General features: G+C 41.9%; 1 protein-coding gene across 1 annotated transcript in view; it reads right to left on the minus strand.

The window, feature by feature from the left end:
- LOC106578854 (growth arrest-specific protein 7) overlaps positions 1-27,238 on the minus strand; it is a 111,807-nt gene that overhangs the window by 79,688 nt on the left and 4,881 nt on the right. The window contains exon 2 of the mRNA XM_014158079.3: positions 11,344-11,461. Coding sequence (XP_014013554.1) covers positions 11,344-11,461 — 118 coding nt within the window. The remainder of the gene's footprint in view (positions 1-11,343; positions 11,462-27,238) is intronic.

The following is a 27,238-nucleotide window of genomic DNA, read 5'->3' on the forward strand; positions in this document are numbered from 1 at the left end:
TCTACAACCTCCCATTCTAAATAGTCCACAACCTCACATTCTAAATAGTCTAGATCCTCCCATTCTAAATAGTCTACATCCTCCCATTCTAAATAGTCCACATCCTCCCATTCTAAATAGTCTACATACTCCCATGCTAAAAAGTCCACATCCTCCAATTCTAAATAGTCTACATCCTCCCATTCTAAATAGTCCACATTCTCCCATTCTAAATAGTCCACATCCTCCCATTCTAAATTGTCAACATCCTCCCATGCTAAATAGTCTAAATCCTCCCATTCTAAATATTATACATCCTCCTATTCTAAATAGTCCACATCCTCCCATTATAAATAGTCCACATCCTCCCATGCTAAATAGTCTATTTTCCATTCTAAATAGTCTGCATCCTCCCATTCTAAATAGTCCACATCCTCCCATGCTAAATAGTCTACATTCCCCCATGCTAAAAAGTCTACATCCTCCCATTGTAAATAGTCCACATTCTCCCATTCTAAATAGTCCACAACCTCCCATTCTAAATAGTCCACATCCTCCCATTCTAAATAGTCTACATCCTCAAATTATAAATAGTCCACATTCGCCCATTCTAAATAGTCCACATCCTTCCATGCTAAATAGTCCACATACTCCCATTATAAATAGCCCACATCCTCCCATGCTAAATAGTCTATATCCTCCCAATCTAAATAGTCAACATAATCCCAATGTAAATAGTCTACAACCTCCCATTCTAAATAGTCCACAACCTCACATTCTAAATAGTCTGTATCCTCCCATTCTAAAAAGTCCACAGTCTCCCATTCTAAATAGTCTACACATTCCCATGCTAAAGAGTCTACATCCTCCCATTCTAAATAGTCTACATTCTCGCATTCTAAACAGTCTACATCATCCCATTCTAAATAGTCCACATCCTCCGATTCTAAATAGTCCACATCCTCCCAATCTAAATAGTCTACATCCTCCCAATCTAAATAGTCTATATCCTCCCAATCTAAATAGTCTACAACCTCCCATTCTAAATAGCCCACAACCTCCCATTCTAAATTGTCCACATTGTCCCATTCTAAATAGTCTGTATCCTCCAATTCTAAATAGTCCACAACCTCCCATTCTAAATAGTACACATCCTCCCATTCTAAATAGTCTACATCCTGCCATTCTAAATAGTCTACATCCTCCCATGCTAAATAGTCTATATCCTCCCAATCTAAATAGTCAACATAATCCCAATGTAAATAGTCTACAACCTCCCATTCTAAATAGTCCACAACCTCACATTCTAAATAGTCTGTATCCTCCCATTCTAAAAAGTCCACAGTCTCCCATTCTAAATAGTCTACACATTCCCATGCTAAATAGTCTACATCCTCCCATTCTAAATAGTCTACATTCTCGCATTCTAAACAGTCTACATCATCCCATTCTAAATAGTCCACATCCTCCGATTCTAAATAGTCCACATCCTCCCAATCTAAATAGTCTACATCCTCCCAATCTAAATAGTCTATATCCTCCCAATCTAAATAGTCTACAACCTCCCATTCTAAATAGCCCACAACCTCCCATTCTAAATTGTCCACATTGTCCCATTCTAAATAGTCTGTATCCTCCAATTCTAAATAGTCCACAACCTCCCATTCTAAATAGTACACATCCTCCCATTCTAAATAGTCTACATCCTGCCATTCTAAATAGTCTACATCCTCCCATGCTAAATAGTCCACATCCTCCCATTCTAAATAGTCTACATCCTCCCTGGCTAAAAAGTCTACATCCTCCCATTCTAAATAGTCTACATACTCCCATTCTAAATAGTCCACATTCTCCCATTCTAAATAGTCCACATCCTCCCATTCTAAATAGTCCACCTCCTCCCATTCTAAATAGTCTATATCCTCGCATTCTAAATAGTCCACATTCTCCCATTCTAAATAGTCCACATCCTCCCATGCTAAATAGTCCACATACTCCCATTATAAATAGCCCACATCCTCACATGCTAAATAGTCTACATCCTCCCATTCTAAATAGTCTACATCCTCCCAATCAAAATAGTCTACATCCTCCCATTCTAAATAGTCCACATCCTCCCATTCTAAATAGTCTACATACTCCCATGCTAAAAAGTCTACATCCTCCCATTCTAAATAGTCTACATCCTCCCATTCTAAATAGTCCACATTCTCCCATTCTAAATAGTCCACATTCTCCCATTCTAAATTGTCCACATCCTCCCATGCTAAATAGTCTACATCCTCCCATTCTAAATAGTCTACATCCTCCCATGCTAAATAGTCTTTATCCTCCCATTCTAAATAGTCTACATCATCCCATTCTAAATATTCTACATCCTCCCATTCTAAATAGTCTACATCCTCCCATTCTAAATATTCTACATCCTCCCATTCTAAATAGTCTACAACCTCCCATACTAAATAGTCCTACATCCTCCCATTCTAAACAGTCTACATCCATCCCATTCATAAATAGTCCACGTCCACCGATTCTAAATAGTCCACATCCTCCCAATCTAAATAGTCTACACACTCCCAACAAAATAGTCTACAACCTCCCATTCTAAATAGTCCACAACCTCCCATTCAAAATAGTCTACATTGTCCCATTATAAATAGTCTGTATACTCCAATTCTAAATAGTCCACAACCTCCCATTCTAAATAGTACACATCCTCCCATTCTAAATAGTCTACATCCTCCCATTCTAAATAGTCTACTTCCTCCCATTCTAAATAGTCCATATCCTCCCATTCTAAATAGTCTACATCCTCCAATTCTAAATAGTCTACATCCTCCCATTATAAATAGTCCATATCCTCCCATGCTAAATTGTCTACATCCTCCCATTCTAAATAGTCTACATCCTCCCAATCAAAATAGTCCACAGCCTTCAATTCTAAATAGTCTACATCCTCCCATTCTAAATTGTCCACATCCTCCCATTCTAAATAGTCCACATCCTCCCAATCTAAATAGTCTACATCCTCCCAATCTAAATAGTGTACAACCTCCCATTCTAAATAGTCCACAACCTCCCATTCTAAATAGTCTACATTGTCCAATTCTAAATAGTCTGTATCCTCCAATTCTAAATAGTCCACAACCTCCCATTCTAAATAGTACACATCCTCCCATTCTAAATAGTCTACATCCTCCCATTCTAAATAGTCCACAGCCTTCAATTCTAAATAGTCTACATCCTCCCATTCTAAATAGTCCATATCCTCCCATGCTAAATAGTCTACATCCTCCCATTCTAAATAGTCCACATCCTCCCAATCTAAATAGTCTACATCCTCCTATGCTGAAAAGTCTACATCCTCCAATTCTAAATAGTCTACATCCTCCCATTCTAAATAGTCCACATCCTCCCATTCTAAATTGTCAACATCCTCCCATGCTAAATAGTCTAAATCCTCCCATTCTAAATATTATACATCCTCCCATTCTAAATAGTACACATCCTCCCGATTCTAAATAGTCTACATCCTCCCAACCAAAATAGTCCACAGCCTTCCATTCTAAATAGTCTGTATCCTCCCATTCTAAATAGTCCACATCCTCCCATGCTAAATAGTCTACATTCTCCCATGCTAAAAAGTCTACATCCTCCCATTCTAAATAGTCTACATCCTCCCATTATAAATAGTCCACATTCTCCCATTCTAAATAGTCCACATCCTCCCATTCTAAATAGTCCACAACCTCCCATTCTAAATAGTCTACATCCTCATATTCTAAATAGTCCACATTCGCCCATTCTAAATAGTCCAGAACCTTCCATGCTAAATAGTCCACATCCTCCCATTATAAATAGCCCACATCCTCCCATGCTAAATAGTCTGTATCCTCCCAATCTAAATAGTCAACATAATTCGAATGTAAATAGTCTGTATCCTCCCATTCTAAAAAGTCCACAACCTCCCATTCTAAATAGTCTATACATTCCCATGCTAAATAGTCTACATCCTCAAATTCTAAATAGTCTACATTCTCCCATTCTAAACAGTCTACATCATCCCATTCTAAATAGTCCACATCCTCCGATTCTAAATAGTCCACATCCTCCCAATCTAAATAGTCCACATCCTCCCAATCTAAATAGTCTACATCCTCCCATTCTAAATAGTCCACAACCTCCCATTCTAAATTGTCCACATTGTCCCATTCTAAATAGTCTGTATCCTCCAATTCTAAATAGTCCACAACCTCCCATTCTAAATAGTACACATCCTCCCATTCTAAATAGTCTACATACTGCCATTCTAAATAGTCTACATCCTCCCATGCTAAATAGTCCACATCCTCCCATTCTAAATAGTCTACATCCTCCCATGCTAAAAAGTCTACATCCTCCAATTCTAAATAGTCTACATATTCCCATTCTAAATAGTCCACATTCTCCCATTCTAAATAGTCCACATCCTCCCATTCTAAATAGTCCACATCCTCCCATTCTAAATAGTCTAGATCCTCGCATTCTAAATAGTCCACATTCTCCCATTCTAAATAGTCCACGTCATCCCATGCTAAATAGTCCACATACTCCCATTATAAATAGCCCACATCCTCCCATGCTAAATAGTCTACATCCTCCCATTCTAAATAGTCTACATCTCCCCAATCAAAATAGTCTACATCCTCCCATTCTAAATAGTCCATATCCTCGCATTCTAAATAGTCTACATCCTCCCATGCTAAAAAGTCTACATCCTCCCATTCTAAATAGTCTACATCCTCCCATTCTAAATAGTCCACATTCTCCCATTCTAAATAGTCCACATCCTCCCATTCTAAATTGTCCACATCCTCACATGCTAAATAGTCTACATCCTCCCATTCTAAATAGTCTACATCCTCCCATGCTAAATAGTCTACATCCTCCCATTCTAAATAGTCTACGTCCTCCCATTCTAAATATTCTACATCCTCCCATTCTAAATAGTCTACATCCTCCCATTCTAAATATTCTACATCCTCCCATTCTAAAACGTCTACATCCATGCATTCTAAATAGTCCACATTCTCCCATTCTAAATAGTCCACATTCTCCCATGCTAAATAGTCCACATCCTCCCATTATAAATAGTCCACATCCTCCATGCTAAATAGTCTATCCTCCCATTCTAAATAGTCTACATCCTCCCAATCAAAATAGTTCACGGCCTTCCATTCTAAATAGTCTGTATCATCCCATTCTAAATAGTCCACATCCTCCCATACTAAATAGTCTACACCCTCCCATTCTAAATAGTCTACATCATCCCATTCTAAATAGTCCACGTCCTCCGATTCTAAATAGTCCACATCCTCCCAATCTAAATAGTCTACACACTCCCAACAAAATAGTCTACAACCTCCCATTCTAAATAGTCCACAACCTCCCATTCCAAATAGTCTACATAATCTCATTCTAAATAGTCTACACCCTCCCATTATAAATAGTCCATATCCTCCCATGCTAAATCGTCTACATCCTCCCATTCTAAACAGTCTACATCCTCCCAATCAAAATAGTCCACAGCCTTCTATTCTAAATAGTCTACATCCTCCCATTCTAAATAGTCCACATCCTCCCATTCTAAATATTCTACATCCTCCCATTCTAAATAGTCTACATCCTCCCATTCTAAATATTCTACATCCTCCCATTCTAAAAAGTCTACATCCATGCATTCTAAATAGTCCACATTCTCCCATTCTAAATAGTCCACATTCTCCCATGCTAAATAGTCTACAACCTCCCATTCTAAATAGTCCACAACCTCCCATTCCAAATAGTATACATAATCTCATTCTAAATAGTCTACACCCTCCCATTCTAAATAGTCCACATCGTCCCATTATAAATAGTCCATATCCTCCCATGCTAAATCGTCTACATCCTCCCATTCTAAACAGTCTACATCCTCCCAATCAAAATAGTCCACAGCCTTCTATTCTAAATAGTCTACATCCTCCCATTCTAAATAGTCCACATCCTCCGAATCTAAATAGTCCCACATCCTCCCAATCTAAATAGTCTACATCCTCCCAATCTAAATAGTGTACAACCTCCCATTCTAAATAGTCCACAACCTCCCATTCAAAATAGTCTACATTGTCCAATTCTAAATAGTCTGTATCCTCCAATTCTAAATAGTCCACAACCTCCCATTCTAAATAGTACACATCCTCCCATTCTAAATAGTCTACATCCTCCCATTCTAAATAGTCCACAGCCTTCAATTCTAAATAGTCTAAATCCTCCCATTCTAAATAGTCCATATCCTCCCATGCTAAATAGTCTACATCCTCCCATTCTAAATAGTCCACATCCTCCCAATCTAAATAGTCTATATCCTCCCATTCTAAGTAGTGCACATCCTGCCATTCTAAATAGTCTACATCCTCCCATTCTAAATAGTCCACATCCTCCCATGCTAAATAGTCTACATCCTCCCATTCTAAATAGTCTACATCCTCCCTTTCTAAAAAGTCTAAATCATCCCATTCTAAATAGTCCACATCCTCCAAATCTAAATAGTCCACATCCTCCCAATCTAAATAGTCTACAACCTCCCATTCTAAATTATCCACAACCTCACATTCGAAATAGTCTACATCCTCCGATTTTAAATAGTCCACAACCTCCCATTCTAAATAGTCCACAACCTCACATTCTAAATAGTCTACATCCTCCCAATCTAAATAGTCTAAAACCTCCCATTCCAAATAGTCCACAACCTCCCATTCTAAATAGTCTACATCCTCCCATTCTAAATAGTCTACATCCTCGCATTATAAATAGTCCACATTCTCCCATTCTAAATAGTCTACATCCTCCCAATCTAAATAGTCTAAAACCTCCCATTCCAAATAGTTCACAACCTCCCATTCTAAATAGTCTACATCCTCCCATTCTAAATAGTCTACATCCTCCCAATCTAAATAGTCCACAGCCTTCAATTCTAAATAGTCAACAATCTCCCATTCTAAATAGTCTATATCCTCCATTCTAAATAGTCTACATCCTCGCATTATAAATAGTCCACATTCTCCCATTCTAAATAGTCTACATCCTCCCAATCTAAATAGGATACATCCTCCCAATCTAAATAGTCTACAACCTCCCATTCTAAATAGTCCACAACTTCACATTCTAAATAGTCCACATTCTCCCATTCTAAATAGTCTACATCCTCCCATTCTAAACAGTCTACATCCTCCCATTCTAAATAGTCCACATCCACCCATTCTAAATAGTCCACAACCTCCCAATCTAAATAGTCTACATCCTCCCAATCTAAATAGTCTACATCCTCCCCTTCTAAATAGTCTACATCCTCCCATCTAAATAGTCCACATTCTCCCATTCTAAATAGTCCACATTCTCCCATTCTAAATAGTCTACATCCTCCCATTCTAAATAGTCAACAATCTCCCATTCTAAATAGTCTATATCCTCCATTCTAAATAGTCTACATCCTCGCATTATAAATAGTCCACATTCTCCCATTCTAAATAGTCTACATCCTCCCAATCTAAATAGGATACATCCTCCCAATCTAAATAGTCTACAACCTCCCATTCTAAATAGTCCACAACTTCACATTCTAAATAGTCTATATCCTCCCATTCTAAGTAGTGCACATCCTGCCATTCTAAATAGTCTACATCCTCCCTTTCTAAAAAGTCTAAATCATCCCATTCTAAATAGTCCACATCCTCCAAATCTAAATAGTCCACATCCTCCCAATCTAAATAGTCTACAACCTCCCATTCTAAATTATCCACAACCTCACATTCTAAATAGTCTACATCCTCCGATTTTAAATAGTCCACAACCTCCCATTCTAAATAGTCCACAACCTCACATTCTAAATAGTCTACATCCTCCCAATCTAAATAGTCTAAAACCTCCCATTCCAAATAGTCCACAACCTCCCATTCTAAATAGTCTACATCCTCCCATTCTAAATAGTCTACATCCTCGCATTATAAATAGTCCACATTCTCCCATTCTAAATAGTCTACATCCTCCCAATCTAAATAGTCTAAAACCTCCCATTCCAAATAGTTCACAACCTCCCATTCTAAATAGTCTACATCCTCCCATTCTAAATAGTCTACATCCTCCCAATCTAAATAGTCCACAGCCTTCAATTCTAAATAGTCAACAATCTCCCATTCTAAATAGTCTATATCCTCCATTCTAAATAGTCTACATCCTCGCATTATAAATAGTCCACATTCTCCCATTCTAAATAGTCTACATCCTCCCAATCTAAATAGGATACATCGTCCCAATCTAAATAGTCTACAACCTCCCATTCTAAATAGTCCACAACTTCACATTCTAAATAGTCCACATTCTCCCATTCTAAATAGTCTACATCCTCCCATTCTAAACAGTCTACATCCTCCCATTCTAAATAGTCCACATTCACCCATTCTAAATAGTCCACAACCTCCCAATCTAAATAGTCTACATCCTCCCAATCTAAATAGTCTACATCCTCCCCTTCTAAATAGTCTACATCCTCCCATCTAAATAGTCCACATTCTCCCATTCTAAATAGTCCACATTCTCCCATTCTAAATAGTCTACATCCTCCCATTCTAAATCGTCAACAATCTCCCATTCTAAATAGTCTATATCCTCCATTCTAAATAGTCTACATCCTCGCATTATAAATAGTCCATATTCTCCCATTCTAAATAGTCTACATCCTCCCAATCTAAATAGGATACATCCTCCCAATCTAAATAGTCTACAACCTCCCATTCTAAATAGTCCACAACTTCACATTCTAAATAGTCTATATCCTCCCATTCTAAGTAGTGCACATCCTGCCATTCTAAATAGTCTACATCCTCCCTTTCTAAAAAGTCTAAATCATCCCATTCTAAATAGTCCACATCCTCCAAATCTAAATAGTCCACATCCTCCCAATCTAAATAGTCTACAACCTCCCATTCTAAATTATCCACAACCTCACATTCTAAATAGTCTACATCCTCCGATTTTAAATAGTCCACAACCTCCCATTCTAAATAGTCCACAACCTCACATTCTAAATAGTCTACATCCTCCCAATCTAAATAGTCTAAAACCTCCCATTCCAAATAGTCCCCTCCCAATCTAAATAGTCTACATCCTCCCAATCTAAATAGTCTACATCCTCCCCTTCTAAATAGTCTACATCCTCCCATCTAAATAGTCCACATTCTCCCATTCTAAATAGTCCACATTCTCCCATTCTAAATAGTCTACACCTCCCATTCTAAATAGTCTACATCCTCCCATTCTAAATAGTCTACATTCTCCCATGATGCCTATTTACTTCTCCTCAAAATATAACCAGAATCTGTAAACTCAGAACCTGAACTTCATTAATTTATTCTCTCTCCCTCTCTCCCTCTCTGAGAGCTGCCAGCCGAGCAGGAAAATAACATCCCCCAGGAGGTCTCCCATTTCTTTTCACACCATCATATAATTACTTCACGTTTCCCCCTGAGTTCATTTAAGGTCAGTAAATCAATACTTCCCCTGTCCCTGTCTTGTTCTTAACAGAGGAAAGCACTGTGTTGGTTTCTCAGTCTCTGTGTTTCTCTGTCCCTGTGTGTGTGTGTTTGAGTGGTGGTGCTGGGAAAAGAGACAGACAGCTAATTGTGTTGACAGAGACAATGGTGTGAAGAGGAGAGAAGAAGAGATATCTTCCCCAAGTCTATGATGTGCCTCAACACCCAGCAGTACGTCAGATGCCTCAGCAGTCAGCTAGAGCTCATTGACATTTTTATGTAAATCAAATCAAGTTTGATTTGTCACATGCGCCAAATATAACAGGTGTAGACCTTACCATGAAATGGTTACTTAAAAACCCTTAACCAACATTGCACTTTTAAGAAAATATTTACTAAATAAACTAAAGTAACAGTGTACAGTGAGATGTCTCATTGACATTGTTATGTAACAGTAGTACATTGAACATCTCATTGACATTGTTATGTAACAGCACTACATTGAACATCTCATTGACATTGTTATGTAACAGTAGGTCATTGAACATCTCATTGACATTGTTATGTGCAGTAGGGCATTGAACATCTCATTGACATTGTTATGTAACAGCGCTACATTGAACATCTCATTGACATTGTTATGTAACAGTAGGGCATTGAACATTTCATTGTCATTGAGTTTCACTCAAACCAACTGTCAAAATCTCTGGATTAATATGAATCAACCTACCTTATGCAATACATGGACAGTGCCTTCAGAAAGTATTCTTGTAAGCCCATGTGGGCTGGGCACCGGTAGGTGTATAACACTATAAATCAATAATTCGTGCCCTTTGACTTATTACACATTTTGTTGTGTTATAGCCTGAAATCAAAACGGATAAAAATATAAAAAATATCACTCATCTACACACAATACCCCATAATGACAAAGTGAAAAGATGTTTTTAGACATTTTTGCAAATGTATTGACAATTAAATACAGACATATCTAATTTCAATAAGTATTCACACCCCTGAGTCAATACTTTGTTGAAGCCCCTTTGGCAGAAATTACAGCTGTGAGTGTTTCTGGGTAAGTCCCTATGAGCTTTTCACACCTGGATTGTGCAACATTTACCCATTATTCTTAAAAAAAAAAAAATCATGCTCTGTCAAATTGGTTGTTAATCGTTGCTAGACAACCATTTTCAGAGCTTGACATAATTTGTTAAGTAGATTTTAGTCAAAACTGTAACTCGGTCACTCAAGAACATTCACTGTCTTCTTGGTAAGCAACTGCAGTGGAGATTTGGCCTTGTGTTTTAGGTTATTGTCTTGCTGAAAAGTGAATTCATCTCCCAGCGTCTGGTGGAAAGCAGACCGAACCAGGTTTTCCTCTACGATTTTGCCTGTGCTTAGCTCCATTCCATTTCTTTTGTATCCTGAAAAACTCCCCAGTCCTTAACTATTAAAATGATTTTAATTCAGTACAGGCTTCCTTCTTTTCACAGAGATGAGGTGGTCATTCAAAAATCATGTTAAACATTATTATTGCACACAGTGAGTCCATGCAACTTATTATGTGACTTGTGAAGCAAATGTTTACTCCCAAACTTATTTAGGCTTTCCATAACAAAGGGGTTGAATGCTTATTGACTCAAGACATTTCAGCTTTTCATTTTTATTTATTTGACATTATGGGGTATTGTGTGTAGGTCAGAGACAAACAATCTCAATTTAATCAATTTTAAATTCAGGCTGTAACACCACAAAATGTGTAAAAAGTCAAGAGGTGTGAATACTTTCTGAAGGCACTGTATATCAGTCTCCTTACCATTGCTGGAGGTGTTGACATAGTAACGCCGGCCTTGTGGTGACATGTAGCACTTCCAGTGTTGAGGGAGAGGCTCTCCGACGTCCTCAACCGGCAGTGAGGTCATAGACGCAGTTTTCTGTCAAAACAGATAAAGACGTAAAAATATGAATAAAATGGACATAAGGTCTTTCAGCTTTCACACAAGTCTTTTATTTCTAGCTCATTTCACAATGACATCATTGGCGGAAATACTGTGGTATATTTAAGCAATAAGGCCCGAGGAGGTGTGATATATGGCCAATATACCACGGATAAGGGCTGTGTCCAGGATCTCCAAGTTGCGTCATGCGTAATAACAGCCCTTAGTCATTGTATTTTGGCCATATACCACAAACCCCCGAGGTGCCTTATTGCTATTATGAACTGGTGTAAATAGAGCAGTAAAAATAAATGTTTTGTTATACCTGTGGTATACGGTCTGATATACCACGGCTGTCAGCCAATCGGCATTCAGGGCTCAAACCATCAAGTTTATAATGCAATACTAAGAACAACAAACAACTACAGCCAGTCTGCTATTGGCCAGGTATGATAGAACTGATTGGAGGTGCATGCACACACATATGTCCGCATACATTTTAAATCATTTATTTGAATCCTCCAATCAAATTTAAAAAAAAAAGATCCAAACATTTCAATGGTCCCTGTATGCATGGCACTCAAGGGTACAGAAAGCACCTCCTTCTCCAAACAGCAAGGCTGCCCGCGAAAGCTGAAACAGAGCAGTACCTAGCCAATTTCTTTGCTGGCGGTGTTCTGCTGCAGTAGTTTATGTGTCGGGGGGCTAGGGTCAGTCTGTTACATCTGGAGTATTTCTCTTGTCTTATCCGGTGTCCTGTGTGAATTTAAATATGCTCTCTCTAATTCTCTCTTTCTCTCTTTCTCTCTTTCTGTCTTTCTCTCGGAGGACCTGAGCCCTAGGACCATGCCTCAGGACTACCTGGTATGATGACTCCTTGCTGTCCCCAGTCCACCTGGCCGTGCTGCTGCTCCAGTTTCAACTGTTCTGCCTGTGGCTATGGAACCCTGACCTGTTCACCGGACGTGCTTGTTGCACCCTCGACAACTACTATGATTATTATTATTTGACCATGCTGGTCATTTATGAACATTTTAACATTTTAACATCTTGACCATGTTCTGTTATAATATCCACCCTGCACAGCCAGAAGAGGACTGGCCACCCCTCATAGCCTGGTTCCTCTCTAGGTTTCTTCCTAGGTTTTTGGCCTTTCTAGGGAGTTTTTCCTAGGGAGTTTTTCCTAGCCACCGTGCTTCTTTCACATGCTTTGCTTGCTGTTTGGGGTTTTAGGCTGGGTTTCTGTACAGCACTTTGAGATATCAGCTGATGTACGAAGGGCTATATAAAATAAATTTGATTTGATGATTTGATTTGATTTGCCCTAGTTTTTGTCAGAGCCACCAGCTTGCACCGCCACCTGAGGCTGTCCAAGCGTGAAACAGGGGCTGGTATTTAAGCAGCTTCTCTGAAAAGGTCTTCTACACGTAGCCGTCCAATGAGCAGCCCACTTCCAAAAATGAGCACCTCCCCCTGGCCTCCCCCCACAACAATGATATCTGGGGTATTTGGCACACAGGAAAACACATCAATATCAACATCAAACCAGCTTCCCCTTACACAAGAATGTTTATGCATGTGTGGTGTGGGTGAGACTACTTGCCTCACCTTGCTGGCTATTAGGTCAACAAGGCGGTCATGTCTAGCACTGTACAAATCCTTGTATGAACAGCAGCCATTTACAACAGCGGCAATGGATTACATTTGACTCACGTAGAATACAAAATGGGTCACGCCCCCCACACACACACACACACACACACACACACACACACACACACACACACACACACACACACACACACACACACACACACACACACACACACACACACACACACACACACACACACACACACACACACACACACAAGTCACTGTATAGCCAACTCTGGCCAGATGCTACTGATTAAAACACCATGGCTCAGCATAAGGTCAAAACCATTGTAACATGTTATTGTGCTTGGGAAAACTGGCTGAAATTCCTTAACAATTACTCTCTGTTATTGGAGCGGATGCCAAGTTGCTCAAGCGACTTTAAGAGATAGGTTTTAGTGGGTGTAAGGAAACTTAACCGGAGTGATTCAGGAGAGTTCTATGTACACGTTAAGGTCTTTAACCATTACGTCACTGCATGTCTACAGAGGGATAAAGGGACAGCTATGCTTGAGACATCTTATTAGTTCATGGGAACCCTGGATGACGTCCAGGTGAGGTATTCCAACATCATATATGCTCATTCACAGACCTACTACTGTAATTCTTCACTTTTACATACATCTATGTAATCATCCCCAAAGCCATCCCCAAAGCCAACACCTCCTTTGGCTGCCTTTCCTTCCAGTTCTCTGCTGCCTATGACTGGAACGAATTGCAAAAATCACTGAAGCTGGAGACTTATATCTCCCTCACTAACTTTAAGAGTCAGCTGTCAGAGCAGCTTACTGATCGCTGCAGCTGCACACAGCCCATTTGTAAATAGCCCATCCAACCAACTACCTACCTCATCCCCATATTTTTTTGTGTTTTTCTGCTCTTTTGCACACCAGTATTTCTAATTGCACATCCTCATCTGCACATATATCACTCCAGTGTAAATTGCTAAATTGTAATTACTTCGCCACTATTGGCCTATTTATTGCCTTACCTCCTTACTTCATTTGCACACACTGTATACAGATTTTTCTATTGTGTTATTGACTGTACGTTTGTTTATCCCATGTGTAACTCTGTGTTGTTGTTTTTGTCACACTGCTTTGCTTAATCTTGGCCAGGTCGCACTTGGAAATGAGAACTTGTTCTCACCTGGCCTACCTGGTTAAATAAAAAATCTAATCCCTCTCAAGATTATGCTTAGCTAAACATGATGTGTTGGTTGGTATGTTGGTGATTTACATTTTAGTCATTTAGCAGACGCTCTTATCCAGAGCGACTTACAGTAGTGAATGCATACATTTCATTTCACACATTTTTTTTGTTGTACTAGCCCCCCGTGAGAATCGAACCCACAACCCTGGCGTTGCACACACCATGCTGGCGTTGCAAACACCATGCTCTACCAACTGAGCCACAGGGAAGCTTGGTGATGGGTGGTTGGTTGGTGATGGTTAGTTGGTTGGTTGGCTGAAGTAAAAGCCTGCACACCCCTCCCACCCTCCAGGTTCAAGGCTGATGACCACTGAATGAAACAAGTAACAGGGAATGCATGCAACTTGAGTCCTAAATATTTGACCAGTCATAATTCCATCAAGTTGGAGTGCAAGAAATGTGTTATGAAACATGTTATCAGCTCTAGCATGCATCATCACCACCATTATGCAGAAGCCAACAAAACCTATTGTTTCTGATTTAATAGACAGCTTGCTCTTCATTTTTCAGTTTTGAAAGGGATGAGTCAGCATTCTTCAATGTTAAAATGAGTTGGGAGGAACAGAGTCTAACATGAATGAATCACAGAAAATGTCCCTAAGAGAAAAATCTAACATCAACACAGACATATCACCACAATCCCTCACTAGTGCTACTAGGGCTACTTAGTCATCAACGATGACATCAACAATGTGCAGGATTAACTTCTATCATTGAAGACAGAAACTGTCGCTCAAGAGAGATTCTTCTTTATCTGTACCTCTCAAAATGAAATCATGCCATTCAATGCTTTCCTGGAAAAGAGAAGCTGAGAAGAGAAGAAGAGAGGAGGAGAGGACAGGTGAATAGAGGAGAGGAGAGGAGAGGAGAAGAAGAGAGGAGGAGAAGACAGGAGAATAGAGGAGAGGACAGGAGAATAGAGGAGAGGACAGGAGGAGAGGACAGGAGAGGAGAGGAGTAATGGAAAATATGATTAAAGGTTTGACTAAATGATTTCACTCTGAAACCATATAACTTTGTGAAAGGGGTTAAAAAACTATAATCCAATGCTGTGTGTGAGTAGACTTTTTAAGACTAGGACACTGTTACTACTTCAAAATGAGCAGGGCAGATTTGATAAGACGACCTTGGGAAAGGAACAGGAGAAGAGGCCTCCCTAAGTTAGGGAGAGAAACAACGGCCTGAGAACGGTTTAGCTGGCAGGAGATTAGAAGACAGGTTGCAATGTTTGATAATGAATGTATGTGTACTGTGGAAAAATACAGCCGCCTAAAGCGGGGTGGAGTTCTCTACTGATGCGAGTTCATGTGGGTGTGTGGTAATATTGTGCATTGTATGGATTTTAGAGCTCTCGTAAATAAACGTTCTGACCATTGTTAGCTGGGCCTCAGTCTGTTTCTTTCAACCGGAACCTTACACCTTCTGGTATACAAACTGAGTAGTTAAATTGAAGTTCGGTTTAAGAACATTGATAACTTAATTCCCATAACAAGAGGAAAGGAGAGGGTTCATCTATAGTTCTGGGAAGACAACTCCTTTCTGAGTGGCCTAAGTATATTTTGTGTTTCTATAAGTTGTTGTTGTTGTTGATATAGTCTGGCTAGAGCAACTCTAGTTAAGCGATGTCCCTTTACCTAGTGGCCTACTTAATCAGTGCTGTTTAAACTGCTGAATGCTCAGTACTTGTGGCTGTGAAGTGTTGAAACATTGACTTGGACTGGTTTCAGCAGGTCAATTTGTGTAGCAGCTTTCTGATAATTGGTGGGTGTGTCTGTTGGAGGGGTATGTGTACTTACCTGTCCTCTCTGAGTATTTAGAGAGCCCTCCTAGACCCCCAGTCTCAGTGCTCATCTACAGTTCTGGCTAGTTACGTGTTGTCCCTCTACCTAGTGCTGTTAGCATTAGTACTTCAGTCTCCCTTCGCTTTTTTCAGCGACAGCTGTAAGCGGCGGTCTTGTCAAACGGTGGTGTTGCCACCAAAACAAAGACAGTCCTGCCGAGTTGTTCCTGACGGGTTATTCAAGGAAGGGATGATAGCAAGCCATCACTCTCTCACTTTAGTATCTTACCTAGTTATTTTCAGATGATCTCATTATATTCCTTTGTAGCTTTGTGTTTTCTATCTCTGTTCACTCCTCTCCCTGTAGGATTTTAAGACACTCCCCCACCCCCTTTGGCTGCAACCCTTCTAATGTAGCGTACCTTGTGCGTACAACCCATGTGGAATTCCTGGTCTCCGGCAGCGTTTAGAACTGCCAATCTATGGACACCAAGGCCAAGTTAATCTCAGCCTATGCTACCATTCAGTCGCTAGACTTTTAGACCCTGACGGAGACATGGATTAACCCAGACATGGATTAACCCAGACATGTTATTATACAGAACAGCAGCACAGCACTGTACCTCATTTGAGGGCATCAGTGGTCATTGTGTTATATATGGATTAAATTAAATAACCTTGAAGGTTCCTCTGTTTATTAATAAATGGAGGTGTAGACCTCCCGAGTGGTCTAAGGCACATTGCAGTGCTTGAGGTGTCACTACAGATCCGGGTTCGATCCCAGGCTGTGTCACAACTGACCATGACCGGGTGTCCCATAGGGTGGTGCACAATTGGCCCAGTGTCATCCAGGTTAGGGGAGGGTTTGACCAGATTTTCTTTTATTTGGCTCATCTCGCTCCAGCGACTCCTTGTGGCGGGCAAGGGCCTCAGTCGTCAGTTGAACAGTGTTTCCTGCGACACATTGGTGCAGCTGGCTTCCGGGATAAGAGGGCGGGTGTTAAGGATCGCGATTTGGCGGGTCATGTTTCAAGGACGCAAGACTCGACCTTCGCCTCTCCCAAGCCTGTTGGTGAGTTTCAGCGATGAGACAAGATCGTAATTGAATATGACAAAATTGGGGAGAAACAAAAATGATAATAATAATAAAACAATTGGAGGTGTATAATGTTTCACAACAGAAAGAATAAAAAATGGGATGTGTGGCTGTAAGTGAGCTTTCCTGAGGGGGGGTAGTAGTCAGCATTACATCATAAAAGAGCCACCAAAGGAAAAAGGATATTGTCGCTTCTTTGATTTCCAAAGTCATGTCTTGGTCTTCTCAGTAAGGTGATACCAGGCGCTTTAACACAGAGGAAGACATATGGCAGTGGGCTGTACTCAGTCAGGACGCTGATTCCTTGGTTCAACCTGTCACTGAGTGAATTTGTCTTTGAACTATACCAGTCAGTAAATCAACGTTCAATGAGGGTGAGGGCTCTGTGACCCGAGCTCAACCATTTAATAATGACTTATGTGTTGGACCAATTAGGTCTGAGCTATTTCAACGTGAAGTATCCAACAAGGCCGTACAACATAGGAGAATTCCTAAATTCGTAACACCCTGATCTGTTTCACCTGTCCTTGTGCTTGTCTCCACCCCTCTCCAGGTGTCGCCCATCTTCCCTATTATCCCCTGTGTATTTATACCTGTGTTTTCTGTCTGTCTGTTGCCAGTTCATCTTGTTTGTTCAAGCCTACCAGCGTTTTGTCTCGGCTCCTGATTTTTCCCTAGTTTCTTTTTCTCGTCCTCCTGGTTTTTAACCTTTGCCTGTCCTGACCCTGTACCTTTGCTCCACCTCTTGATTACCGTTCCTCTGCCTGACCTGACCCTGAGCCTGCCTGCCGTCCTGTACCTTGGCCTCTGCTCTGGATTATCTACCCCTGCCTGCCTTAACCTGTCGTTTGCCTGTCCCTGTGGTTACAATAAATATTGTTACTTCACACAGTCTGCACTTGGGTCTTACCTTGATTTCTGATAACCTTGACTTAACAGTGCATTTACATTCGTATGAATCATGCAGTGATAGGTTCCAGGCCACAACACAGCACACAGGGATGCAGTGAGTGAGTACAACACGCCTATGTGTGGTGGGAACCGGAAACTATGACAGAACATGGAGCCAGCTTGTCCCAGCATATGCACTATTACATATTATAAACTGGGTGGTTGGAGTCCTGAATGCTGATTGGCTGACAGCAGTGGTATATCAGACCGTATACCACGGGTACGACAAAACATTTATTTTTACTTCTCTAATTACATTGGTAATCAGTTTATAATAGCATTAAGGCACCTCAGGGTTTGTGGTATATGGTCAACATATATAGCTTGTCCCAGCGTATGCACTGTTAAATAATGCACCATGCCAGATGGTTGACCTCAACAGCCCAGACTGCCTGTGGCTCTGCATTCACAGGATGCCAGAACAGCCCCTGGCTGAGAACATATGTCTTTAGCAATGGCTGTCTGGAAAGCCAATGGCTGGCTGTGTTCGGGAGAGCCACAAAAATCATGGCTGTCTGGATAGCCAATGGCTGTCTGTGTTCGTGAGAGCCACAAAAATCATGGCAGTCACTGTCAATGGCTGGCTGTTTTCTGTAGAGCCATAGAGGCTCTACAGAGCCATAGTAGAGCCATAGTGGCCAAAAGGCCGTTTTAGCATGTGCAGCGCCATCAAGGGCTTCCACCATGCTGCCACCATTTTAAAGTAGTCAAAGTAGTCAACTGGGTGGGGATTCCTATGGGTTGTAGCCTCAATGGCGCTGCCCATGCTGTCAGTCCTCTATCTATCTCTATGGTAGAGCCCCAGCAATCATGGCCGCCATCATGTTTTGAATACAGTAACTATTCCATTCAAATTTTCTTTGACACTTTGCTTATTCCATAAACCTGGAACCTAGTAGAAAGTCCCCTGAGTCATTCAAGTCATAAAGAGAGTTGCCGTAAACTCAAGCATTTCAAAACAAGCCATTGTCATTGTTGCTAAAAAAAGAAAGTCACCCCACCTTCGATAAGGAGGACTAGTCCCTGTAGACCTACCAGTCAAAACAAACATGTTCACTATAAGAGCAGAGAGGTCCATGCTATGTGTGGCATGACAGACACATCCCTGTGATGGTTTACAGCCGTGTTTTCTCACACCCAAAAACACAAGCAGCTTCTCTTCATTGCCACTGGCTCCTTGCCTGGAAAACCAGCAATAATTTGTATGATGAGTACGAAGAGGCATTTAAACCATTTACGAACCGACTGGCTCAAATCATTCTTATGTAGCAAAATTTGAAATTGTGTTTTTTACATTGGATAAAAGTAGAGAGTCAGAGCTACAAAATGGTATATCATACACTACAGTTGAGGAACAATGGGAAAGTAATTTTGCTTTGAAAGTTGATCAACTTGTAAACTCACTTTTGAGAAAATGGCCTTTGAATATTTTGGTACTACTACTGGAGAGCCCTTTATCTACACCCATTCAGCATCGTTTCCTTTTCACCTGTGTTTTAATAGGCTAAGACTTCAGGAAGAGAGAGAAAGTGGTTTTCAAACCAAACGTTAAAGGGCTAGTTCGCTCAACTTTCAAAAGTTTATCAGAAGTTTAAAGTTTGTTAAAAGTGGTTAAGGTTCAAACAGTGAATGGGAACTCTTGGCACCATCTAATTAAATTATCCATTTAGGAGACATTTGATATACAGCTTTTAAAGTTTTATATCAATAAATATCTTGACTGGACCTCTGCATCAAAAATATCTCTACTTCTTACCAGTGATGTTATTAATTACGTGGCTTCCTGAGTGGCGCGGCGGTCTGCATCTCAGTAGAAGAGTCGTCACTACAGACCCTGGTTCAGCGGTCTAAGGCACTGCATCTCAGTGCTAGAAGTGTCACTATAGACACCCTGGTTCAAATCCAGGCTGCATCACAACCGGCCGTGATTGGGAGTGCCAATTGGTAGGGCTGCGCACAATTAGTCCGGGTTTGGCCGGTGTAGGCCGTCATTGTAAAGAAGAATTTGTTCTTAACTGACTTGCCTAGTTAAATAAAGGTTCATATATTTTTTTTTTCAAGGAAAATCTAGAAGAGACAGAATATTGGATTATGGAAATGCTAAATATAATCCCCCCAGCCTCAGCAGAAATAGCTGAAAGAGATTGGGTTTCAGATCACCCAAGAACAATATATTTTTTATTTCATATCAATTTCCTCAAGACAAATGAAGATAATTTAAAGTTGTAAAAGATTATACCATTGAAGTTGAAGAAGCAATTCATTTTAGCAAGTCATTTACAATATCTAATTTAGCTAGAACAAGATCAAAAAATTAGGACCTCTGTCTTCTTAGAATTAGATTTTCTATGAGTTTCTCTTCAACTTCCATCTGGGTTTTTGACATCAGTTTATTCATGTTTGACAACATAAGTAGGTTAGCAGATTATGAAAATGGCGGTCACCCACTCGAGGACAAAGAGGAGAAATGTGCAGCCTCAGTAGTGGTGGTCCTTCAGAGTTTCAGCAGAGTCTAAAGCTCCTCTTACTCATTCCCTCATGACTAACATCAACTGGGTGGTTCGAACCCTGAATGCTGATTGGCTGACAGCCGTGGTATATCATACCGTATACCACGGGTATGACAAAACATTTATTTTTACGATCTAATTATTCTGGTAACCAATAAGGCACCTTGGGGCTTGTGGTACATGGCCAATATACCCCGACTAAGGGCTGTGTCCAGGCACACCGAGTTGCTTTGTGCATTAGAACAGCCCTTAGCCATGGTATATTGGCCATATACCACACCTCCTCTGGCATTATTGCTTAAATAAACTCCTGACCTGCGGCACTGTGAGCTCAGTGTGTGTGTGTGTGTGTGCATTCCTATGTGTAAAAGGGCCTGCCTGCGTGCCTACGTGTGGGTGGGTTCAGCCTGTCCTCCAGTGACCTCTAGTCAAACATCTGGACGTGGGAAGACGGCGGGTGTCAGGGTCAGTATGTGAGACTAGCTGTCCTGTTGTAGAAGGGTCAGGGATTGTAGAGTGTCCTGTACACAAGCAGGCAGGGGACAACACGACAGAACAGAGGTGGAACAGTGTCATTAACCAGGGGACATGGCATGCCAGAACATAGGTGGAACAGTGTCGTGAACCAAGGGCAACGAGCCATAACAGAGAATAGAGAAAGCAGTATCCTTGGGCTGTGCAGAGACGTGATGTGATCACAAACCATGAGCTCAGAGTGCATATGTTTACATGCCAGCAGATAGCCACAAACAAGGGCTAGCATACACACACACAGCTAACTTCATACAATTCTACACATTTATCCATGGGACAAAGGGAAAATCTGCAGTTTCATAGCTAATCTCATGCTATTCTACACATTTTGCCATGAGGCTGAGAGAACATGTTGCAGTTTTACAGCTCATTTCTAGTAATTGTAAACATTCTTGCCATGGCTTATGACGTTTTTGGGGGGTTGCAGGAGTGTGTGGTACGCCAGTGAGCAGAGGTTACTTCCTAGTCATGAGGGACTATAGTAGTAAGGTACACACAATCTCTTTACCTCTCTCTCTCTCCCTGGCCCCTTTCTCCCTTTCTCCCTCCACCCCTCGTCTCCTCTCTCTCCCTCCCTGTCCCCCCTTCTCCCTCCCTCCACCCCTCGTCTCCTCTCTCTCCCTCCCTGCCCCCCCTTCTCCCTCCCTCCACCCCCACTATCTCTCCCTCCCTGTCCCCCATTCTCCCTCCATCCACCACCTTGTCTTCCCCTCTCTCTCTCTCCTCTCTCTCTCTCTCCCTCCCTCCCTGTCTCTCACCCTCTTCCACTGTGATCTCTCTCTCTATCTCTCCCATGTTCTCTCTCCCACCCTGTCCTGTCCAGTCAACAGATGCAGTGCCAGAGTAACAGAGGTGTGAATGACTGATGGTGAAAGTGTCTGTTTCCTATTGTTCACTCATAAATACCTCTACTGTACTGTTGAGCTCTCAGCAGCACCATCATATTTATACACCCAGAGTCACTTTACTACCAACGATTACCGTGAGAAGGACTGGTGAATGGTGATGTGTACTTTCAGACCACGCAACAGTCAATATGAAATATGGATGCTGTTAGGGTACATGTCCATCTCCAAATGTGATAAAAGGCTGTAGTACACACACGGACGTGACTCAGCAATTATGAGCTCATGACAAGCTATCACCACCTTGACAAGCTATCATCACCCTTTTATGGCTCCCAATGGAGAGTGGAGCATCCAGCCTAACCGCTTGTTGCCCAAAACTTCTGAGGCTGAGGAGAACCCAGGCCTCTCAGGGTGTGAGAAATACAGCCAGGAGAAACATCTCACATACACACTGCCACACACGCTCACATATAATTACTATACCGTAAGACTCGGTCTAGCAGATGAGAGAGCGAGAGAGAGAGGGTTCTGCTTTGGGATGTAGAGTATGCAGCAGACATCTTTATTTGGAAGAAGTTGTTTTGGTTTCAGGCAGATGTGGGATCCTGAAGCCACATTCCCAGATGACACACACGGAAACTAGACACAGCCAGTCACTGTATGAGAGAAACACAGAGACATAAGGAAGCAGACAATAACAGACAACCCAGCTGTCATCTAGACTAGACCTGTGGCCTCCATGCCCAGTGCCCATGCCAGCTGTCATCTAGACTAGACCTGTGGCCTCCATGCCCAGTGCCCATGCCAGCTGTCATCTAGACTAGACCTGTGGCCTCCATGCCCAGTGCCCATGCCGGCAGTCATCTAGACTAGACCTGTGGCCTCCATGCCCAGTGCCCATGCCAGCAGTCATCTAGACTAGACCTGTGGCCTCCATGCCCAGTGCCCTTGCCAGCAGTCATCTAGACTAGACCTGTAGCCTCCATGCCCAGTGCACATGCCAGCTGTCATCTAGACTAGACCTGTGGCCTCCATGCCCAGTGCCCATGCCAGCAGTCATCTAGACTAGACCTGTGGCCTCCATACCCAGTGCCCATGCCAGCAGTCATCTAGACTAGACCTGTGGCCTCCATGCCCAGTGCCAGCTCAGTACAGGATATTGTAAGCCTCTTTACCTCACCATGCCAGCTCCCTCAGTCACACCAGTGCTGATAATCACAGTAGAAGGTCTTTGTGTTGGAGATGAGGGTGTGTGTGTGACAGTGGGTTACTAAAGTGAGCTACACCAAGACTATTAGGCAAAGGAAAATTACATTACACAAAAGTGCCAAGGGAGATTAGTTTAGTATTGAGACTAATTAGTATTTGGGTAATTGTCGGTCATTGCCAACTCACCAACGTGCTAATCAGCTGTACATGTAGCTAACCATGATCCACAAAACATTCAATGACTCTTTCACTTGTTCATCGAAACCAATCAAATGATTTGTCCCTCAGACAGCCATTTCTATTGGGTGATATCAGAGAAGGCTGGTGGGAGGAGCTATAGGAGGACGGGCTCACTGTAATGGCTGGAATGGAATTATTGGAACGGAGTCAAACACATCAAACATACATAAATCATGTTAGACTCCGTTCCAATGAGCCCGTCCTCCTATAGCTCCTCCCACCAGCGTCCTCTGGGTGACATCTGTGAGTCAACAATAGTGCGTCTGATTGGTCCATTCATCTAGATTATACAGCTTTCACTTTCTAGGGCATTCTCAATTGGTTTTGCTCGACTCCTCGCGTCTGTCACGACTTCCACCGAAGGTGGCTCTTCTCCCTGTTCGGGCGGTGCTCGACGGTCGTCGTCGCCGGCCTACTAGCTGCCACCGATCCTATTTTCCTTTTCGTTTGTGTCTGTCTGTTTTTTCACACCTGTGTTCAGTTTAGTTGATTTCGGTGGGTTTATATACACCCCGCTGCAGGCTAGGCTTTGTGCGGGATTATTTGTTGTGTATTTTGTTTGTAAGGGGTGTGTGCCTGCACCACGGGGTTTCGTTTATTATTCGGTATATGTTTACCGTGTGCTTACGCGCTTTTGTTTGTGGAGTCGAGGTTTCTCCTCCGTGTGCGCAATTTATTCCCTGTGGGTGGCGACTACGTTTGTGCGGTTTTTCCCATGTGTTTGTATTGTGCCTTCGGGACCGCCTGTTTAAAAGTTGTGTGCCACTGGAACTTCTCTGTTCTTCTGCTCCTGATTCCTACACACCCCCTCCTACTAGGAGGCCTTGTTACAGCGTCCTCTCCTCCATCCTGTCCTCTACTACATTTGAAAAAGGTCAAAGACAATCAAAGAGAGGAAGAGAAGAAACGTGGAAACCAATGCGCTTGTATGAAATGAGACTCTCCTACTCCACTTGTGCGTAATCAGGCAGATTACATATTTACAGATGAGGAATCTCAAAATACATGTGTAAAGTGGAAAAAATAGATGTAGCTAGTTGTGCGAGACATTGTATAGATAAAACAATAAGTAAAGTATCGTTTTTTAAATGTGTGCTCTTCTCCGCTGAGAAAACAACATCTGATTCAAAGGGGGTGTGGCAGATTTTAAAACACTTCCGCATTAGCTTCCGGGAGGATACAATTGTGCTTCCTCGGCGAGAGGAGGCTATCACAGGACAGTTTTCTCTTCTCCTAATAACAAACTGACACTCTCCTAGGCTACATATGGTGACAACTTTCGGGTTTACGGGTCACGTAGGAAAGGAGTACGGAGGAGTCGAGGAGAGGACAGACTTTTGCCCAATTATCAATTGAGAATCTCTCCCTCTCTCCTTTTGAACTAATCCCTTCCTCCATCTCATTTAGTTTGGCACTAGTCAGCAATCACTTGACTTGATGACTCAATGTTATGATCCAGGACTCACTGTGCCCTGGACCACTGCTGTTTGTCAGTTAGGTTGTCATGACCACCAGAGTTATACTGGTATATAAAGACCATATGGACAACAGGTAGCACTTTACTGACAGAGAAGTTAGGAGTGGTTATCTTCAACCACACTGTCCTAAACATCTCATATCATACAGTTGAAGTCGGAAGTTTACATACAGTCGTGGCCAAAAGTTTTGAGAATGACACAAATATACATTTTCACAAAGTCTGCTGCCTCAGTTTGTATGATGGCAATTTGCATATACTCCAGAATATTATGAAGAGTGATCAGATGAAATGCAATTAATTGCAAAGTCCCTCCTTGCCATGCAAATGAACTGAATCCCCCAAAAAACATGTCCACTGCATTTCAGCCCTGCCACATAAGGACCAGCTGACATCATGTCAGTGATTCTCTCGTTAACACAGGTGTGAGTGTTGACGAGGACAAGGCTGGAGAGCCCTCTGTCATGCTGAATGAGTTTGAATAACAGACTGGAAGCTTCAAAAGGAGGGTGGCACTGGAATCATTGTTCTTCCTCTGTCAATCATGGTTACCTGCAAGGAAACACGTGCTGTCATCATTGCTTTGCACAAAAAGGGCTTCACAGGCAAGGATATTGCTGCCAGTAAGATTGCACCTAAATCAACCATTTATCGGATCATCAAGAACTTCAAGGAGAGCGGTTCAATTGTTGTGAAGAAGGCTTCAGGGCACCCAAGAAAGTCCAGCAAGTGCCAGGACCGTCTCCTAAAGTTGATTCAGCTTCGGGATCGGGGCACCACCAGTACAGAGCTTGCTTAGGAATGGCAGCAGGCAGGTGTGAGTGCATCTGCACGCACAGTAAGGCGAAGACTTTTGGAGGATGGCCTGGTGTCAAGAAGGACAGCAAAGAAGCCACTTCTCTCCAGGAAAAACATCAGGGACAGACTGATATTCTGCAAAAGGTACAGGGATTGGACTGCTAAGGACTGGGGTAAAGTCATTTTCTCTGATGAATCCCCTTTCAGATTGTTTGGGGCATCCGGAAAAAAGCTGGTCCGGAGAAGACAAGATGAACGCTACCATCAGTCCTGTGTCATGCCAACAGTAAAGCATCCTGAGACCAATCATGTGTGGGGTTGCTTCTCAGCCAAGGGAGTGGACTCACTCACAATTTTGCCTAAGAACACAGCCATGAATAAAGAATGGTACCAACACATCCTCCGAGGGCAACTTCTCCCAACCATCCAGGAACAGTTTGGTGACGAACAATGCCTTTTCAAGCATGATGGAGCACCTTGCCATAATGCAAAAGGGATACCTAAGTGGCTCGGGGAACAAAACATCGATATTTTGGGTCCATGGCCAGGAAACTCCCCAGACCTTAACCTGATTGGGCTAGGGGGCAGTATTGAGAATTTTGGAAAAAATATGTGCCCATTTTTAACTGCCTCCTACACCAACTCAGAAGCTAGAATATGCATATTATTGTTCAGGTTTGGATAGAAAACACCCTAAAGTTTCTAAAACTGTTTGAATGGTGTCTGTGAGTATAACAGAACTCCTATGGCAGGCAAAAACCTGACAAGGTTTCATGCAGGAAGTGGCCTGTCTGACAAGGAGTCGTGCGTCTTGCATCTGTTTATTGAAGAGTAAGGATCTTAGCTGTAACGTGACAATTCCCAGGGCTCCAATAGGCTCTCAGAACCAGGGAAAAACCAGAACGATGACGATGCAGCCTCTGGCTGAAACAGATTATCGCCTTATCCAAGTGGCCGATCAGAGGACCATTGAATGAGGCGCGTGCACGATTCGCCCCCGTGGAGAAATTTCATTCGGCTGTTTAGCTTATTGCAGATTCCCGGTCGGAATATTATCGCTTTTCTACGAGATAAATGGCATAAAAATTGGTTTTAAACAGCGGTTGACATGCTTCGAAGTACGGTAATGGAATATTTAGACGTTTTTTTGTCACGCCATGCGTGCGACCGTTATTTACCATTCGTATAGTGTCTAGAACGCACGAACAAAACAGAGGATATTTGGATATAACGATGGATTATTTGGGACCAAACCTACATTTGTTATTGAAGTAGAAGTCCTGGGAGTGCATTCTGACGAAGAACAGGAAAGGTAAGAACATTTTTCTTATAGGAAATAGGATTTTGGTGAAGGCTAATCTTGCCGGGTGTCTAAATAGCTAGCCGTGATGGCTGGGCTATGTACTTAGAATATTGCAAAATGTGCTTCATCCGAAAAGCTATTTTAAAATCGGACATATCGA

This window comes from Salmo salar, chromosome 19 (genome assembly GCF_965601325.2).
Source record: "Salmo salar chromosome 19, fSalSal1, whole genome shotgun sequence".
NCBI lineage: Eukaryota > Metazoa > Chordata > Actinopteri > Salmoniformes > Salmonidae > Salmo > Salmo salar.